At 51.8% G+C, this 20,264-nt stretch overlaps 1 protein-coding gene across 1 annotated transcript; it reads right to left on the bottom strand.

The window, feature by feature from the left end:
- Window positions 1–229: 229 nt before the first annotated feature.
- On the bottom strand, window positions 230–20,264 carry TMEM38A (transmembrane protein 38A). The gene is made up of 6 exons (XM_001499622.7): window positions 20,033–20,264; window positions 7,244–7,400; window positions 6,797–6,981; window positions 4,443–4,530; window positions 2,384–2,501; window positions 230–1,618 (listed from the first exon to the last, which is right to left on the bottom strand). The coding sequence occupies exons 1-6, from the start codon at window positions 20,154–20,156 to the stop codon at window positions 1,391–1,393; spliced, it is 900 nt and encodes a 299-aa protein (XP_001499672.2). The 5' UTR covers window positions 20,157–20,264; the 3' UTR covers window positions 230–1,390.

Below are 20,264 nucleotides of genomic sequence, written 5' to 3'. Positions count from 1 at the left end.
TTGGAGAAGGGGAGGCCCCATGACCTGTCAGTGGTGGAGAGAGGATCTCAACCCGGGTCTGCTTGATGCCAAACCCCACAGACTTCACCCCCAGCCACTATCTCCTCTTGGCAATCGGGGGCTGCCATGAGCCTCATTCCCCTGGACACTCTGAGCATTTCAAAGGACACAGACCCCAACCGTGTCCTGAGGCCGAGAGAGCAGGAATGAATCAGACAAGCCAACAGGATCTTTCACAACAGATTTATTAGCTGAACCTTCACGCCCAGCCTCGATGGACATGCAAGAGGATGAATTTGGGGGCCTTACAGGCTCAGGAGCCACTCACCTCCCAGGTATCAATGGATTGAGGCACTTTCCAAACAGCTGTGCAACACCTGGGACCCCTGCCAATCCTGCGCCAATCTCGACGCAGCTGTAGGCTGATGCCCTGAGCACCCGTGTGCAGAGGACAGCTCTAAGCCTGAGACTGGCCGTGCCCAACCCACCCACCTGTCTCAGACGTCCTGCTGACCTAGGCTGAGATGAAGATGGCCAGGTGGGGCCCTCAGCTACCATCCCCCTCGCTCACCCTGACCCAAGTCCCAGCCCGGCCAGCAGCAGCAGCACAAGGCTTGGCACTGAGTGGGCAGCAGTATATTTGTTGAATGACTGAATGAGCAGTGACGAGGGGCACCAGCATGAGAGAGGCCTGATGCTTCCAGAGCTGCGTCTTGGAGTCTGCAGCCGGCTGCATTTCTTTGGTTTAGGGGCAGCCTGAAGCCGAGGATCAGAAGCCTTCCCACCCTCCACGCTCGCAAATCTGGCCTGGCCATGTCTACTGAAGGCCTCCTTTGTGCCAGGGAACTTGTGGGGTCCTCTGATCCACACACACAAACGCTCTACAATGCAAAGCCGTTCTTCAGCACAAGGAGCATCCCTCCTGCCCGCACGGTGCTGTGAGCTGCTCCGGCCACGACGTCGCCTCGCAGCAGCCCGCATACAGAGGAGCACAAGTACTCAGGAAATGCTGGTCAAATGAACGAGTCTCCACGTGGCTTGAAATTCTTTCACAGTCAAGATGTAATTTCAGAGAGGAAATAATATAAATGCTTAGGTTTCTGGCTGGAGCTGCTGCCGGGATTCTGTGGGCCCTCCAAAAAGCTGTGACACTATGGGGGCCTGGCCAGGAAAGAGAGGGACTCCACCATTCCTACAAACACGCTTCACCCCCCACATCTCACCTAACCCCTGACATCAGCCCTGGAGGCTGGGCTGATGGCCCCAGTTTGCAGACAGGGAAGCTGAGGCCCAGAGAGGGAGAGCTGAGCCCAGGATACCCCCCTTCCGGCTCTGTGGGTCCCGGGTCTGGGTCCTCTCTCTGGCCTCCTGCAGGCCCCCAAGGTGCCTCCTAATCTGTCTTCTTGGTCTTCTTTTTCCTGGAGCCCTCGCTCAGCTCCTCCTTGGACTTGGTGGGCAAGGCTGAGTGCGCGGAGCTGGGCCCACCGCCGCTGAGGGACCCACCGTGGTTGTCGTGGTGATGGTCGCCCCCCCAGGCCATCCCGAACAGCACAGGGCAGACGTAGCCCTCCAGAACATCAAAAGGGGAGCTGTGAGAGTGAGTGGCTGTCAGGAACACCTGAAGGGGTGGCAGGGGGATGTGGAGACAGCGAGAAAGTCAGAGCAGGACGGATGCAGAAAGCAAAACAGGGGGTGGGGGGAAGAGGGAAGAGAAGGTCAGCCGGGTCAAGGTCAGGTGCCCAGACCCAGCCCTCTGGCTGCATGCATCCCCAGGAGGGTGACCCAGTGTCCCGGGTTTCCCAGGATGTGGGACTTTTGGTGATAAAACCCAGACAATGCTGGGCACCCCAGGATGGTGGCTCACCCTCTCCCTGGAGCACTCCCCACCTAGGCTCAAAGAGGAGCTGTGCTTGGCCTGCGGTCCCCTCCCAGGGCGCCGGCAGCAAAGCTCCCCACCTCCACGGGGAGGGGGTGGAGGGTGGTCCCTGAAGACCCCTCCTGGGTGGCGTGACACCAACTCAAGGCCTCATGGTCAGACCAGCACCCTTCGTGGTCCAGCCTGAGTCCCAGGCGTCCTGAGGGTGTCTCCCTGCGTCCGGTCCCCTGGCGCTCCACGCCTGAGGCCAGAAGCCTGGATCCGCGGACTCCACACACTTCAGCTGCCCTCTTGGCCTCTGCCCAGGCTGCGCCCCGGCCCAGAGGCCTTGTTCCTCCATCCCTGTCCCCACTTGCTGGACACTGCTCTTCTCAGACCTCCTCCCACCCACAGACCTACTGGCGAGCCCCTCCACACCCACTTGGGTCGTCCTTTCTGGGACACGCGGCTGCAGGTCCAAGCCCGCCCCGGAGGCGCGGGGCAGCGGCAGCGCGATGGGAAGCTTACCTTGCAGGACACCATGAACAGGGTGAAGACGAAGATGAGGCTGGCTTTGGACAGCGGGAGCCAGCGGGTCTGCTGGAGGGTGAAGAGGACGGCTCCGTACAGGCTGGCCTTGGTGGGGCTGCGGGGGCACCGCCCGGTCAGACCTCTGCGCCTCCCGCCCCCTGCTGCGCCCACCCCCGCAGGGTGTGGAGATAGTGTCTCCCTGGGCAGGAGAGTGCTAACGCGGCCCAGAGAGAGCTGGCCTTTGCCTGACTCCTGAGAGGTACCCTCTGAGCCTGGGGATGTCCTGCCTGATGAGTGTCTGTGTTTACGAGGGGCTTTGGGCCACACCAGTTAGTGACAGTGTGATTTAGGGTGGGGTCTTGGGCCACGTGGTATCAGCTCGACCTCTGGAGGGGCTGGAGGCTAAGGCCAGCCATGCAGGCAGTCACCTGTGTCTGTGACCCGGCCCTCATAAACCCTGGACCCCAGGGCTCGGGGAGCTCTCCTGGTTGGGACTAGTCAATGCACACCATCACACACGGACGCTGGGAGCACAGGCGCCGTCCGCACAGCTCCACCGAGGGGACAACCGGGAGCTTACCCCTGGTTTCTCCTGGACACTGCCCCACACACCTTTTACCTTCCCAATCGCCATCTGTATCCCTCCCCTATAACAAACTGTAAGCATGAGTATAACAGCTTCACCAAGTTCTGCGAATCCTTCTAGTGAATTGTCAAACCCCAGGGTGGTCTTGGGGATCCCTGAACAGCACACTCCCCCAGAAGATGGGATTAAAACACACGGTTTTTACTTAACCCTCTTTTTCTTCCTTGCAGAACAGGTTTCCAATGTTTTAACTTGCTGCAGAAGACAGACCCGTGACGGCTGTTCTTGGTGCCTGTCGCTCGTGGTACGCACTTAATGACGACAGTTCCGCCCAATATTTCCAAAGCCCTCCCCAGGTACCCGGGCCAGGAGGCATCCGAGTGTCACTGCACAGAGCCCTCACACTCAGCTGGTGACGTGGAAATAGAATCCAAGAGGGGAAGCCACCTGCCTGCTTAGTAGCAAGGGATGCAGCTGTCTGGACCCCCATTTCTCTGTCAGTGAACTGAGGGTGGGCACAGACTTCTCATGGGGATGAAATGAGATAAAGCAGTGTTTTCTTTTCTTTTTTTTTTTTAAAGATTGGCACCTGGGCTAACAACTGTTGCCAATCTTTTTTTTTTTTTTTTTCTGCTTTATCGCCCCAAACCACCCCCCCCCCCCGTACACAGTCGTATATCTTAGTTGCAGGTCCTTCTAGTTGTGGGATGTGGGACGCTGCCTCAACGTGGCTTGACAAGCAGTGCCATGTCCGCACCCAGGATCCGAACCATGGGCCGCCGCAGCAGAGCACGCGAACTTAACCACTCGGCCATGGAGCCAGCCCCAAAGCAGTGTTTTCTAAAGTGTGAAATGGGAGGTCATTTTCCCTGGCAAATGGGTGATTTTAACTGTCATATTTTAACAGCAACAGCCTTATTTATTGTAGATTGGGAGATAGTTTAACTACCCTGAAGCTGTTGGGTCTTTCAAAAATGTCTTAGGCTAAGGGCAGTGTGAGGTCCTAGGTTGGGTCCTGGATGCTGCCACGTGGCCCTGCCCATGGTTCCCCACTTAGCGCCAGCCACACTCCCTACCCATGTGCTCTGCCCCATGCTGTGTATCCCTCACTCCCCACCCACACTCTGTACCCTCACCTGGTAGAACTGGGCAAAATCACTGTTCTTCTCTGACTTGACAGTCGGCAGAGGTGCTGGCCTCTGTCTGGAGGTTACTTCTTTGCCAGAAAATTCCTACTCACTCTTCAAAACCCAAATCAAGTGTCTTATCTCCCTGCAGTTCTGCCTGCCCCTGCCCCCAAGACAGAGCTGTGGCTCCCCGCTCTGGGGTCTCCTAGCCATGGGCTCTGGAAGCTTCTGGGAAGCAGAATCAGGGGCTGAGACTTCCAAGTTACCAAGAGTATCCAACCCAGGATCAGGCCCAGAGGGCAGCTGTGCATGCAGGAGGACAGAGGGGAGGATGGGTACTCACAAGGACATGTGCAGGATCTCGTTGGTCTCTGGCTTCCAGACCCCTCGGAGCAGCTGCTCAAAGTTGGACATGAGGGCGACGCCAGAACCTACGGGACAGGGTGCTTCTGAACAAGCCCGCCACCCCAACTCCCTGTTGTTCGTGACTCAATTCCCAAGGAGGCAGCCTCTTTGCTCCTGGAGTCTTCTCCAGAGGGACACTGAGCCTGGGGTGTATGATCATCAGGTGCAGGTGGGGAAACTGAGGCTTAGAGAGGGTACAGTCTTGCCAAGGGTCACACTGCACATTCAGAGCAAAACCAACGTGAAGAATTGAGGTCTTGTCTCACCTGCAAGGTATGTCTTGGACAAATCCAGGTTTTCTGCCCCAACATCCCCAATCTAGGACCCTGAGCTGTGCGTGAGGCTTCCAGAGGGCTCCCCACCCCAGCCCCTCTCCTCCTCAGGGCTCTGAGCTTTCAATCTTTCTCAAGCCACCTGTCCTCTGGGAGGCATGCTGTACCCCTGGGGAATTTGCTCTGCAGTACAGGCTCCCTGGAGAGAGAATAAGGAGACTCATGCGGAGACATAATGGTTAAATTTCTACAAGAATCTTCTCATTTACCCCAAATGTCTCAGCTAAGAGGCTTGGACTCCTACTCCAGGAGCAGCTGTGCTAACTGGGGTACAAATGACTACATGTGTACCACTGGACCAGGGGTTTGCATCTGGGGTGATTTTGCCCCCGGGGAGGCATTTGGCAATATCTGGAGACATTTTGATTGTTGCAGCTGGGGAGGGGATGCTACTGGCATCTAGTGGATCAAGGCCAAGGATGCTGTGCAACACCCTACAAGGCACAGGACAGCCCCACCACAGAGCATGATCCGGCCTCAAGTGTCAGTGGTACTGAGGATGCCGTGGCTCAATAAACGATGATTCTAGGCCCCGGCATTTGGGAGGTACTCACTTTGGTGGACAGGAAGCAGGGATGAGGTGCCCAGTGGTGTTTAGCACCTGCTTGAGCCTCCTTTCCCTGCCTTCCTGTTACTCTTTGGTCCACCTCTACAACTATTATTGTTGAATTGTCTATTTCTCCTTTAACTTCTCTCAGTTTTTGCTTTATGTATTTTGGTGGTCTGTTTTTAAGTGCATATATGTTTCCACTTAGTATATCTTCCTAGTGGATTGACCCATCACTATAAAATGTCCCCCTTTATTTTTAGTAACATTTTTGTTTTAAAGTCTATCTTGGCCTGCCTCAGCACAGATGTAGGAGAGGAAAAATGGGGGCTTCAAAGTAGTCATGAATGTGGATGTTGGGTTCAGAGACCCTGGAGTCAAGCCCAGCTTCACCCTCTTAGCTTCATAACCTTGGGTAAGCCACTTCATTTCCCTTGTCAGTAAAAGACAATGATGTTAGACTGCTTCTAAAGAATTCTAGGGATCAACTGAGATAAAATGCACAAAGACCTCAACTCAAAACCAGCCCTCGGTCAAGGGTCTTAACCTAGAGTCCATGAACCCAGACAGAAAACAGAATTACATCTGCATTTCCACCTCCCTCACTGAAACCCAACCTTTCCTCCCGTCGTGAAGGGAGGCAATAACTTCAGCAGGATTTGCAAGGCTGTGACTCTATCACCAACAGAACCCAGAATTTTTTCTTTTCACATTCCCGTTGTTGCAGATGGTTTCAAACATCATTTGTGCTCCACAGCACTTCAAAAATTCCAGAGTTACCAGGCGCTAGCGGAAGGTCTGTTATTTAATGCATTAGTAAAGATGCGTAAAATTACTGTATCAGACTTGAAAAAAGTTTTGATAACTATTTTTAAATTAATGGGCTTCCATTATTATCCTGTATATTTTATCTGATGCACTTAAAAACATCAAGGGCTTCCCTGGACTGCCAGAAGAGTTGTGGCTCACACAGCTCAAGAACCCTTGTGGTTGCGAGGGTGGGTTTCCTCTTCAAGAGGCATTTGGCAATGTCTAGGGACATTTTTGGTTGTCACATTGGCAGATGCTACAGGGTGGAGGCCAGGGATGCTGCTCCACACCCTAGGGTGCCCAGGACGGTCCCACCGGAGGGTGACCTGTCCCAAGTGTCACTGGTGCTGCAGTTGAGAAACTCTGCTCTAGAGACATCAACTGTCAGTGATTCATTGTCCTATTTACCTCTGAGAGTTAAATTTCTAGAAGAATCTTCCCATTTACCCTAAGGATGTGGGCTATGGGGAGTCTGGACTCCTACAGTGGTTCTGATGCCCCACAGCCTGGAGGAATGGCTGTGCCGCCCGGGGTGCCCAAGATGTACCACTGAGCAGGGGGTCTCAGCTGGGGTGATTTTCTGTTGTCGTCATGGTTGTTTACCTTTGACCCAGCCGGTGGCGATCATGACAAACCACCCGTGGTGGTAGTGGTGATGTGCGTGATGGATGCCCACGGCAATCTTGCGGACTCTCACCACCTCCTTCATGGCCACAAAGATGAGTTTCACCGGCAGGAAGCAGACACACTTGTAAAAGAGGTCCAGGGGGCAGAAGAAAACCAAGTACCTTTGTGGAGACAACGCGGAGTGTTGGGGTGCACAGACTGTGGGGCCCCCCTAAAAGGTGAGGTTGTGTCCAGACCCCCCCCCCCACTTGCCAGGCTCAGGACAGAGTTGGACAGTGGAGGGCAGTGCATTCAGGGCCACTGTGGAGGTGGTGCTCGTGTTTCCTAGTTCTTCCGACCTCCTGCCTCCCACTTCCCGGGTGGCTGGGTTACCCCTGCCCGTGGCTCTGATCCCCCATGCCCCACCAGCCTGGTGATGCTTACCAGACAGCTGAGGCCAGCAGGATGCTGGAGTTGTTGCCAAAGCAGTCGATCAGGGGCTCCCCGAGGAGCAGATCAGCCAGGATGTAACTCCCGAAGCAGTGCAGCATGGCGCACAGCCAAGACGCCATGGGGTGGCGCCGGGACAGCTCAACTGCTCCTGGGGGAATGGGGGTGTCCCCCACTGTCACCAGGGTGCCAAGGGCATGCTTTACCTACATGCCCTCTGGTCAGCCCACCCAATGCCTTGCAGCTTGCCCATTTTAGAGGAAGAATCATGGCTCAGAGAGGCTGTACACAAGCCCGAGGTCACAGAGAGAGAAGGCAGAGCCAGGTTGGAGCTCTTTTCTCTGCACTCAGAGGGGTGGCAATACTCAAAAGGCCAGCTCATGTTTAGCAAGCACTCCCAGGTCTCAGACACTGGTTCAGCGTTGACAAGAGGGACGTGTTAAATCCTCACTGATAACTGCAGCCCAGCAAATCCCTCTTACCATCCTCATGAGGAGGTGGAGGCTGGGAGAGATGGGGCGCGTGCAGCTAGGGACGCCTGCCCTTGACGCGGTGACTCCTACCTTGGGCAGATGCCAAGGTCCCTACCAGCTTACATCTGCACTCTTGGCCTCTCCCTCTTTACAAAAGTTTTTTCATTGTGGTAAAATATATGTAAAACCTACCACTTTAACCATTTGTAAGTGTATGGTTCAGGGGCATTCGGTACTTTCACACTATTGTACAGTCATCACCACCATCGTCTCCAGAACTTTTTCACCTTGTAAAACCGAAACTCTGTCCTCAAACGGTACCTCCTCACCCCCCAGCCCCTGGCACCCATGGTTCTACTTTCTGTCTCTGTGAGTGTGACTCCTCTAGGGACCTCATGTAAATAGAATCACAAAGTATTTGTCCTTTTGTGTCAGGCTTATTTCACTGAACATGTGCGCATGGTTCATCCATGTTGTAGCATGTGTCAGCACGCCCACCCTTTTTAAGGCTGAATAATGTTCCTTTGTAAGGATGGACCACATTGTGTTTATCCATCATCCGTCAAGGGACATCTGGCTTGTCTCTACCTTTTGGCCATTGTGAACAGTGCTGCTAAGAATACAAGTGTACAAGTATCTGAGTTCCTGCTTTCAATTCTTTGGTATATACCCAGAAGTGGAACTGCTGAATTAAACTTCCATGTTTAACTATTTGAGGAACTGTCAGATTCTTTTCCACAGTGGCTACAGCATTTTACATTCCCACCAATAGTGCACAAGGGCTCCACTTCTCCACGTCCTCGTCAACTCTTGTTTCTCGTTTTTTAGTAATAGCTATCCTGATGGGTGTGAGGTGGTATCTCACTGTAGTTTTGATTTGTGTTTCACTAATGATCAGTGATGTTGAGCATCTCTTCATGCGCTGGTTGGTCATGCCTTATCTTCTTTGGAGAATTGTCTGTTCGTATCCTTAGCCCATTTTTTAAAAGTTGGGTTGTATTTTGGTTGTTGAGTTGTGCTCCCTCCCTTGTATGGAGAAGGGTCACTTGCTGGGAAAAGAGCTTTGCTTGGCCCCAGATGGGAAGGCAGAGCGGAAGGGACTTGAAAGGTGGAGCTGAAGAGCTCCCTAGCCCGGTCTTGCTGGGGGAGTGCCATCAGGGCAGAGGGAAGCCACCAGTGCTGGGACGGATAGGGAAAGCACAGGGCACACACATGTGTGTGCAGTGGTGCAGGGTGATAAGCAAAGCCAGATAAGGGGGTCCTCGAAGGTAGAATTACACGAACAGAGTGAGGAGGGAGATAGGGCATCATCTCAGAGTGCAGCACAAGATTTTGTTTGAAAACGGGAATTCGGTGCTCACACAGACATGTGCGCAAATGTTCACGTGCTTTGCTTCAGTGGCCCAGGTTTCGCCAGGTTGAATCCCGGGTGTGGACATGGCACTGCTCATCAAGCCACGCTGAGGCAGCGTCCCACATGCCTCAACTGGAAGGACTCACAACTAAAAATACACAACTATGTACTGGGGGGCTTTATGAGGAAAAGGAAAAAAATAAAAATAAAATCTTTAAAAAGTGCATGCAAAAATTGTTGAATTCAGTCTGTAGCTGGTGTTCACAGTATTGTACAGATGTCAATTTCCGGGTTGTAATAATGAGCCATCATTATGAGATATTGTCATGGGAGGACGGTGGGTGAAGAGGACCAGGAACTTTTCGTATCATTTTTGAAATTTTTTGTGAGTCTTCAACTCTTTCAAGATAAAAACTATTTTAAAAATCTCAAATTAAAATAAAGGGCAGGGTGCAGTTCTTAAAAAACGAGTGTACAAAACACCCCAGGGGTACAGGATTAATGGCTAGCACTCAAATTCTTACACTTTGTACTCTCCTCTTAAAGTCTTCAGAATCTTTATAAATAGCTAGGTTCTAACTTTATGCTAATAAAGTCATTACCTTCTACAGCCACACCCCTTGTCAGAACCTGGGTGTCTCCTGGTGTGACAACTTATTTCATCATCTCGATTCCTTGTCTCCCCAACTAGTTCCATCTTCCAGAGAATGACCTGAGGATGGAGCCGTAAGACACAGCGACCCAGCTCTCACGGCCAGAGCTCACACCAATGACTGTCTTCAAACGACGTCCTCAAATCCAATGAAAACCCCACTCAACGTGGACGTGAGATGACCCGGCCACAATTATGTGATCTATTAATCAAAAGACTGATCAAAGCAATGAACAGTTCAAAGTGCCTCCTTCTGTTTAGGGATTGGCTGCCTTTTGTGTCTAAATTGTCAAATCTGAACACTTGGCCTCTCCATTCCATGGACTACGTGTGAACTATTGACATAAATGCCATATATGTATATGTGTATATATGTGCGCGCACACACACACACACACAATCGATACCCTCGACAAGTTGACTTGATCTTAATTCTTCGGTGAGTTCAGGGACCTCATCAGCCTCGTTTGCTCCTGACCCCCCAGTGTGTGGCCTTGTGCCTGATACAGAGCAGCTGCTCAACAAATGGGAATGAATGAAGGAGCTCCTACCCTCCGGGAGTTTACATTCCAGCAAAAGTGGACTGAATGCCTCCTAGGCACTGAGGTTGTATTGGGCACTTTTGGTTACATTATAACAACAACTTCACCTGCTCCATTTATTTACTGAATTACTATTTTGTCACAGGCAACTCGATGCCCTCACTCCACCCTCAAGGCTTTTTCAGCAATCAGAGCCCAGGCTTTCAACCACACTCAACCTAGGGATCAATATCCCCATCTGTAGTGAGTTATAGGAGGCACCAGTGTCCCCCTCCTCTTCCCCCAACAATTCACGGCCACCAGAACCTCAGAATGTGACCTTATTTGGAAAAGGGTCAACGCAGATGTAATTAAGGTTAAGGATCTCGAGATGAGGTTATCCTGGAGTATCCGGGTGCGTCCTGAATCCAATGAAGGTGTGCTTAGAAGAACAGAAAAGGAGACACAGACACAGAGCAGGTATGACATGGAGCAGGCACAGAGCTGGTACCTGTGAACATGACCTTATTTGGAAATAAGGGCTTTGCAGATGTAATTAAGACGAGGTCATTAGGGTGGGCCCTAATCCAACGTTTGGCGTTCCTTATAAGAAGAGATGAGACACAGGGAAGAAGACCATATGGACGCGGAGGCAGAGACTGGAGTGGTGCAGCTACAAGCCATGAAATACCAAGGGCACCAGCCACCCCCAGAGGTTCGGAAGAGGCACGGAGTGATTCCTCCCTAGAAGCACTGGGGGGAACACGGCCCTGCTGACACCTCGATTTTGGATTTCCAGCCTCCAGAATTGTGAGATAATAAATTTCTGGTTTAAGCCACCCAGTTGGTGGTACTTTGTTACAGCAGCCAAAGGGAATTCACACAGAAGGCCACGTGAAGACAGAGGCAGAGACTGGAGCGATGTATCTACAAGCCAATGATTGCTGGCAGCCCCGGGAACAGGCGAGAGGCATGAAAGGATCTCCCCTAGAGCTCCAGAAGGAACTCACCCGCCGACACCTTGACTTTGGACTTCTGGCCTCCAGACTGCGAGAGAACGAATTTCCGCAGTTTGTGGTCATTCGTTATGGCAGCCACAGAAAACTAACACAGCACCTGAGAGATGAGGCACTGAGTCTCCACAAGGTCAAACAGCTTACCCAAGATCACCCACGCATTCAGTGAGTATTTCTGAGCACCGACTGTGTGCCAGGCCCTTGCTAGGCACTGGCGATGCAGCCACAGAAGAGCTGGCTTGGACGTTGCCTTTGTGAGCTTCCTGCTCTGGCAGGGAGGCAACGTGGTTAAATAATCCCACAGATGAAGGGCAGACCTCATAACGGAGAGGCACATTGTGCTTTGAAGAGTCTAACCGGGGGACTATCCTAGTGGAGAAAGTCAGACTTCACTTAGGAAGTGGCGCTTAAGCTGAGATCTGAACAGCGAGCAGGGATTTCCTAGGGGATGGAGCAGGGGCTGGGGCGTGGGGCGCGATGCAATGACAATACAGGCAGAGGGAGAGCAAGGGAGAAGGCGGAGGAGAGCCGAGAGCTAAGGTTATGCGGTGCAAGATACACTGGTCAGGTTGGCATGGGCTGAACATCCAGCAAGCAAGTGACCAAGCCAGAGCCACACAGACCCCACACCTTCCCACATGAGGTCCGGGCTCTCTCCTGGGTCTAATGCCCGTGTTGGGGAAAGAAACATGAAGCCCTCTCTATTCTGTAGAAGGAGCTGCCTTCTTCTCAGCTTGTCAACTCACAGAGACGTGGGGGGTGGGGGTGGGCGGATACCCTCCCCTCCTCCAGAGGGAGAAAGCCCAAGTCTCCCCCCTCACACAGTCTGGGGGACCAAGGGAGATAATCACCTCGGAGGCCATTCGATAATACTGGGGAAATTGGGAGCTGTGTGTCCCGAGTACCAGCAATTCCACTCCTTGCTATTGACCCAAAAGAAACCAGCGCATGTGGGCAAAGAGACATGGTGAGGAGAGTTTCATTGCCGTAGTGCTACGACAGAAGAAAGTCAAGTCTCCTGTCTCTCAGGAGAGGGGTGGAGAGTCATACAAAACGGAAGATGACAGAGCTGCTATTTAAAGTGAATTAGATGTAGACCCGCGCTCCTCAACTGTGGCGCTGCTGACGGGAAGGGGCCACATCATTCTCTGCTGTGGGGGGTGCTGTCCTGTGCACCACAGCACGTTGAGCGGCATCCCTGGCCTCTACTCACTGGATGGCATTAGCAAGCCCTCCACCCCAGTTGTGACAACCAAAAATGTCTCCAGATATTGCCAAATATCCCCTGGGGACAGGATCCCTTCTGGTTGAGAACCATTGCTCTAGATTTAACAACATAGATAAATCCCATCAGGATATTGCAGAGTGAAAAAATTAGGATGCGAAGTGATACATTTATGTATATTTTATGTATGCATCTAAAATAACACAAAATGCTCCATGTAGTTCACGGACACACACACAGAGGTGAAGGTATGAACACAGTCATGGGAATAGTACAGGCTGATTTCAGGGCAGTGGTCACATCTAGACAGGGAGGGACGGGGGAAGTCTCAGGGTTGGCCGTGTCCGTCACTATTTCTTTAAAAAAAAACAAAAGAGGAGCCAGCCCAGTGGCATAGTGGTTAAGTTCACACGCTCCACTTAGGTGGCCCGGGGTTCACGGGTTCCAGATCCCAGGCACAGACCTCCACACTGCTCACGCAGCCATGCTGTGGTGGTGCTCCTCACACAAAATAAAGGGAGATTGGCACAGATGTTAGCCCAGGGCCAATGTTCCTCACTATCCCCGCCCCCAAAAAAGAGAAAGAAAAACCAAAAAACCCAGATCTGAAGCAAATCTTTGTCCACATCTGTTAAGCCTGTGTGGAGGACACAGAGGTATCGGTAATATTTATTCTGGGTGTATGAAATATTTTATCACCAAAACCAGAAAAAACAAGAGTCTCCTGATGACTATTAAGCAGGCAGGACACTGAGTGCTGTCCCGCATGATCACCGGATGCACACAGTCTGCACTGAGCCCCCTCGTGGGGCCCTCACGATCTGCCCCTTTCACTGATGGCCATGGATGCGGATCCAGGAACAGGAGGCCTCGCCCTTTGGGTGGGCAGTGGGGTGCCATGCTACCCTATCCATAAGAACCCACCAATAGGTTCCAGGAACACTCTTAAAAGTCTATGTCATTGCAGCACTATTCACAATCGCCAAAAGGTGGAAACAATCCAAGTGTCCACCAACAGATGAATGGACAAACAAAATGTGGTAGATCCACACAGTGGAATAGCATCCGGCCTTAAAAAGGAATGAAGCCCTGACACACACCACAACATGGACGAACCCTGAAAACACCCTGAGTGAAAGAAACCAGGCACAAAAAGACACACAGTCTATGATCCCACTGATATGAAACGTCCAGAACAGGGAAATCCACAGAGACAGAAAGCAGGTTGGTGGTTGCCAGGGGCTGTGGAAGGGGGATGGGGAGTTTCTATTCATGGGAATGAGGTTTTCTTTTGATGTGATGGAAATGTTGTAGAACTTATATATTACATATAGGTGGAATCATATAACCTGGCCTTTTGCATCTAGCTTCTTACATTGAACATGATATTTTCAAGGGTAATATTCATTTTCACTGCTGTATAGTATTCCCCTGTAGGAAGAGACCACAAGTTCTTTATCTATTCTCTTGCACACACTACATTTTATAATCAGGAAACATGCCTAATACAAGTTGTTGAAGAGTAATTCATCAACACACTCCTTTTTCTCTCTGCCACCTCCATGGACTAACCATGTGATCTTGGAAAAACCATTTTTTCTCTCTGGGTTCCTTTCCTTCTGTCAGGCAGAAACCCTAATCCCTTCTTTGCCCAACCCCTATCAAAGGCTGGAATAGAATTTTCCCTCCTCTATCTCACCCCGGCGTTTCAAGCCCAAAGAGCATCTTCTCCCTGCCCTCAAGGGTTGTCTGCAGTCTCAGCAGCTGCTGAGGTCCTAAAGGATGAAGCACATTGCTCTCCTCTCTTCTCCAGGGCATCTATTTAAAACATCACCAGCTGAGAGTTAATCCTTCGGAGCAGCTGGTGGGTCCTGCAGGGGCCGGGTCAGGTGAGGCACCCATGTTTTGCAGAAATGGATACCTCTCCATTTAAAAATAACCCCCAGGGGTTGAATTCTTTCCAGGGTCTTTCTCGTGCCCTCTGGGACCATCCCAGGAACCGAGGCCAGGGAGAGGGGGTGAGGGCGGGAGTCTGGGTTTTGTGGGACTGTAGCAGGCTCCCGTGTTTGCATTATGGGCAAGTCCTGGAAGAAAAGACACAGGCTCTGGTTTTGGCTCTGCTGCTCACTCTGGTGTGGCCTTGGCACCTTGGGCAAAGGACTGCCCCTCCCCCCCCCACCTCAGTTTCCTCTGCTGTCAAAAGAGGATAATGAGAGCACCCTGTCACTGAACTGTACTGACGATTCAAGGCGGTATACTTCTTATCCTTTTCACTACCCTCCCAGTAACCCTAGAAGGACAGGACGAGTCTCTCCATTGCCACAGAGGAGAAGGCTGAGGCTGACAGGGACAGCCTGCCCAGAGGCTCCAAAGCAAGGCAGTGCCCGAGAAACTGTCCTGGCTCTGTCCCTGTGCTAGCACAAGGAAGCAAGAGAATGTGGGTGTCAATGGCAGGTATGCCCCCAAAGCAGCCCCCTCACTGGAGAGCCCTGGCGTGTCCATCACTCCCCTCTCTGGGCCTCAGTTTGCTCGTGTACATAATGGGGTGCTGTCTAGAGGGACTGAGCATCTCGGTTGGCTGAGAAAGGGGTTCCTGGGACATGGGACTGCCGACGTTTGCTGTGGGCAAAGCTGAGTGACGTGGTCACCCCGGCGCTGTCCCTCATTTCAAAGGGTGCCTGTGAGGATGACAGGCAAGTGCTTAGTGCTTAGCAATTACGCGGGTGTTATGCCCAGAGCTGAACTGAAACGGAACGTCCCTGTGGGTGGAACTGTTAGTGGATGGATTTTTAGAAACATCAGCTCTGCTTAGGAGGGAGGGGGAAGCCCCAACGTGGTCCCTAGTTCTGGCCTTTGACAGACTCCACAATATCCCCTCTCCAGGGGTCAGTGTCCTGTCTGTGGATGGCAAGGACATGCTAGAAGACCCCCACAGCCTTTCAGCCCTGCCCTGTGTTCTGTGATATTTAGTCTGAGGTCTGAACACATGAGCTCTATTTACAGTCTCTCAGCGACTCTAAGACAAGTCCTCTTTTCTTGAGCTTTTGAACCTAGCTCTCTGCCTCAGTTTCCTTCCCTGGAGATGGCAGCCCTTGCCTTGAAAGGTTGGAGGTTGAGCAGCCCCCTGCCCTCAAAAAGCTTGCAGTTCAAACCAGAGATCAAGGAATGGTTCTCTTTGGCCTCCCGCAGTGTCGTTTTTGTTTTTTTTTTTTGAGAAAGATTAGCCCTGAGCTAACATCTGCCACCAATCCTCCTCTTTTTGCTGAGGAAGACTGGTCCTGAACTGACATCCATGCCCATCTTCCTCTACTTTATATGTGGGATACCTGCCACAGCATGGCTTGCCAAATGGTGCATAAGTTCGCACCTAGGATCCCCGCTGGGTAATGCCGGGCCACCGAAGCAGAACACGTGCACTTAATCGCTGAGCCACCGGGCCGGTCCTTCCCCCACTCCCCACCGCGCAGCGTTTTTAAAATGTTCAAACTGCAACCAAGATGTACTTCAATAGGTGATTAAACAAACTGTGGTACATCTATACCACGGAATATTATTTAGCGCCAAAAAGAAATGAGCTCTCAAGTCACGAAAAGACATGAGGAACCTTACATGCACATTGCTCAGTGAAAGCAGCCCATCTGAAAAGACTATAGACGGTGTGATTCCAACTCTATGACATTCTGGAAAAGGCAGAATTATGGACGCAGTAAAAAGATCAGGGTTGGTGGGGGTTCGAGGTTGGGGGTAGTGGGGAATGATGAATAGGTAAAGCTTGGGGGATTTTTAGGGGTACTGAAACTACTCTGTATGACGCTATAATGATGGATTCATGTCAGTATACGCTTGTCAAAATCCATAAAATGTACAGCACAAAGGAACCCTAATGTAAACTAAAGACTTTGGTTTATAATGATGTTGATAATATATGATAATAATGATTATATAATAATAATGATGTTGATTCCTTGATTGTAATGAATGAGCAACTCTGGTGCAGAGTGTTGACGGTCGGGGGGGCTGTGTGTATGTTGGGGGTGTGGCCAGAGAGTATATGGAAACTGTACTTTTAGCTTAATTTTGCTGTGGATCTAAAACTGCTCTAAAAAGTAAAGTCTCGTAATTTAAAAAGGAAAAAGAAAGTAAGTATTGGAACAGTCACACAGAAACATGGGGAGGTGCAAATCACATTTCCAGCTTCCCTTGAAAACTCAGTTTTGGTGGTTCCAGCCCCAACCAGGTAGAGAAGCACGTGGCTGGGTCTCACCTGTGGCTGGTCCCCACCAGGCTGGCTTTCTGCTTCCCATGGATCATCTGACCAGCCCTTGGAAGCACTGGCAATTGAGACTCAGTCTAGATCAACGGTTCTCAACTTGGGATAACTTTGCCCCCAGGGACACTGGCAATGTCTGGGGACATTAGTAATTGTCACAATGAAGTGTGCTACTGGCATTTAGTGGGTCGAGGCCGGGGATGCTGCAAAACATCTTGAAACGCACAGGACGGCCCCACTGAAGATAACGATCTGGCCCCAACTGTCACTAGTGCTAAGGTTGGGAAACTCTGGTGCAGAGAGCCAGTTCTCATTTGGGGAACTTTAAAAAATACTGATGCTGGTGCCACCCCCAGTGATTCTGACTTTAATGCTTGTCCCCCTGCCTGGACAAGAGGATTTTTAAAACCCCTCCAGATGAGTCTAATATGAAGCCATATTTGAGAACCACTGGTCTGGAAGATTCTTTGCATGGGTCAGGGCTTAAGGTATCCAGGATTGTCTTGCATTCACTCGTTCACTCATTCCTTCAATCATGCAGTCAGCACCCACTGCTTCTTTCTTCTTGCATAGAGCTAGGAGTCCTGGAGGTGAGCGGGCTGTGGACCTCCCTGCCCCACCAAGGAACTCCAGGTTTCATAAGAGCTCCAGCCTCTTCTAGTCCATCACTTCTCAAACATTTAGTGTGCTTGTGTGGGGTCTTGTTCAAATGCAGATTATGATTTGGCAAGTCTGCAGGGGGCCGGCGTTCTGAATTTCTAACCAGCTCCAGGGGACGCAGATGCTGTTCACCTGAGGACCACTCTGTGTTTCATCCTCATCCAGGATTCTCAGGAAACCCTGACCCAGAAAATGCCTGCATCCCAGGAAACACATTCCCCTGTGGCCTTACAAATAACTGTAACTACCTCTCACAAGTGCTTTATACCCCACCACTGGCGAAGTGCTCAGTAGAGCCTCACAGTAGCCAGGAAAGGGCATCCAGGATTATCGTACCAATGAGCCCACTTTCCAGATGAGTAAACTGAAGCTGACGGATGCACAGCCACCAGCCCAGGGTTTACTCAGCACTAGAGGCAGAACTGACTCCCAATTCAGAGATTGTCCCTTAAAGTCCACTTGGCTCTCAGCTTCAAGAGTGTGCTATCTGTGCAGTCATCCAGGACTCCTGTGCTCAGAAGGGCCCACATTCAGCTTAGTGCTCTGCTGTCACCGTCTTGAAATTCTTAATGTCTGAATAAGGGGCCCGGAAAATTCTGGAACTGGTCCTGCAATCAGCACATGGATTCTGAGATGAAACCTTTACACAGGCTCAGCAGGAACCTCAGACTGGGGGCTAAGAGCTAAGTGCAACATCTCCCTTTGTTAAGGAGAAGGAAGTATCCAGAGCAATCGTAGTGATTCTTGGGGTAGAGGAGACCTTGGTTCGAATCCCAAGGCCGCCATCTACCAGCCATGGGACGGAAGGCTTATTGTGTATGTAAATTAGCTTGGCCTCTTTTTCCTATTTCCCCATTTACAAAAGGAGGGGGTTGAACTAGACAGGGGGTTCTCCGCCTTGACAGCAATCACTGTGGCAGGGAAGCTGGAAACATGAGTCCCCTAGGGCCTGATCCCAGATGTTCTGATTCAGTTGGTCTGGGGTGGTCTTGAGACAGGGGTTTAAGAGCCCTGGGAGCATCTAACATGCAGCCAAGGCTGAGAACCACTGAACCTTCTCAACCTCCAGGCTCCAGTACCCCTGGTTCAGATGATTCTGGCAGGAATGTCCGGAACCCTTCTGCATGCTCCCTGCCGGCCCTGAAACCGATTTCCTCCAGACTCTTGTGTCCCATATCCCTACAAGGCTCCTGGCCACCACAGTTTTAGATTTGCTAAGGTATGCTGGGTTCTGTATTCACCGAGGGACTGGCCTGAGCCACTAGAAATTCGTCCCCAGGCAGGAAATACAGCCCAGTGTTCACACTATGACAATACAAAGCTTATTTTGCTTTGCAAAGTAACTGCTCTCCAGAAGAGCTTTTAAAGAAACAGGCTCTGCCATGTGGACTGGAAAAAATAAAACGGAACAGAAATGCTTGGCAAGCAGAGCATGATCCTATTAGCATAAGATCATTCGTCTACATCCATGACTACAGGGGCATAAATGTTTAGAAGACAGGTCTGGAAAGGTGGCCACCATGTCCGCTGTAATTATCTTTTTTCCTTTGGGCTTTCAACTGGATTTTTAAATATACATGAGCACCTATTTTTATCATCCGAAAAAAGAAATAGAGCTATTTCCATTCTGAGAAGAGAATATAGGGGTTATCTGCGTCTAAGTGGGAGAAAGGGTCACAAAGTTTCCAGGTGATTGATCTTTTTTCTCAAGCTAAATTCTTTAGTCTATTTAGTAGGCTAGAACAATGAAAATAGTGGAAGATGAACAAGAAACATTCAGTAAACCTTGTATAAAAATAGAACACATTCTAAGGAGGCCATTTGCCATCATTTTAAAAACATGTTTTTAGAAAATCCAAGAAGTGAGGTCTTCCCTCCTGCGAGTCTCTGCGGGGGTCTGGAGCTGGTGGAGGAGACTGACCCCAAATCACGGCGCCCTCGGACCGGTTCTGCTCAGTAAGTGGAAAGGATCGGGGCCAGGGCTGGAGGCATTCCCGCCGGCGCAGAGGTCCAGCGGGGCCCGGGCCGAGGAGCAGGGAGGGGAGGTTGCCCCAAGGCCGCAGCGGGGACGGGGCACCGGTGTCACTTTCTCTGACTCTGATCACAGCCCCCAGCACGGCCGGCCCTTATATAGACACTCAGCTGCCGCTCCCGCTCTGCGGGCCAAGGGCAAGGAAGGAGGTCACGGCTGCGGGCGGCCGGGACTTCTGGCCGGGCGGCAGCGCCGACCCCTGCATGCGCCCTCACCAAGACACGTTCCCCTTGCCCCAGTTCATGCGATCCTCCCCCGCCGGGATGCCTGACCCTCTCTCCCTGCCCCCTCCCCAGCACCTGTTCCCTCTCCTCTGAACAATCACTCCTCTCCTTCCAGCCCTCATCTGCTTCCCCTCCCCCAGCCCCACCATCTCCGGGGCTTCTCTCCTGGCCCTCCCTCACCTCTCTTCCCCGTGCCCGCCCCCGTGTGGGAGAACCCCATGATTCCAGCACCTGCCTGCTCCCCCGAAACAGTCCCTGGGACTGTCCCCCCACGATGCAGGCCTTCCCCTTTCAGACTCCCGGGTTCACCCCAAGCCCACGAGACCAGCCCCCTCCAGCCCCCAGCCCTGGCTCACCTGGCTCATATTTGAGGTAGAGAATGGAGACGATGAAGTAGCTGAGGTCGAAGACGGGGAAGAGCGGCACCCGCGAGAAGCTGAGCGCCAGCTCGCCTAGGCTCAGCGCCGACAGCAGGTCCATGGCGCCCGCCGGGTCCCACCGCAGCCCCCGGCCCGGTGCGTCCGCCGCACGTCGCCCGGAGACTGCGCCCCCGCTGCTGGACCCGCCCCGCCCGCCAGGCGCCGCCCC

The sequence above is a fragment of the Equus caballus genome, chromosome 21, assembly GCF_041296265.1.
Source record: "Equus caballus isolate H_3958 breed thoroughbred chromosome 21, TB-T2T, whole genome shotgun sequence".
NCBI lineage: Eukaryota > Metazoa > Chordata > Mammalia > Perissodactyla > Equidae > Equus > Equus caballus.
The sequence above is the reverse complement of the archived record's forward strand: the minus strand, read 5'-3'. Positions and strand labels throughout refer to the sequence as shown.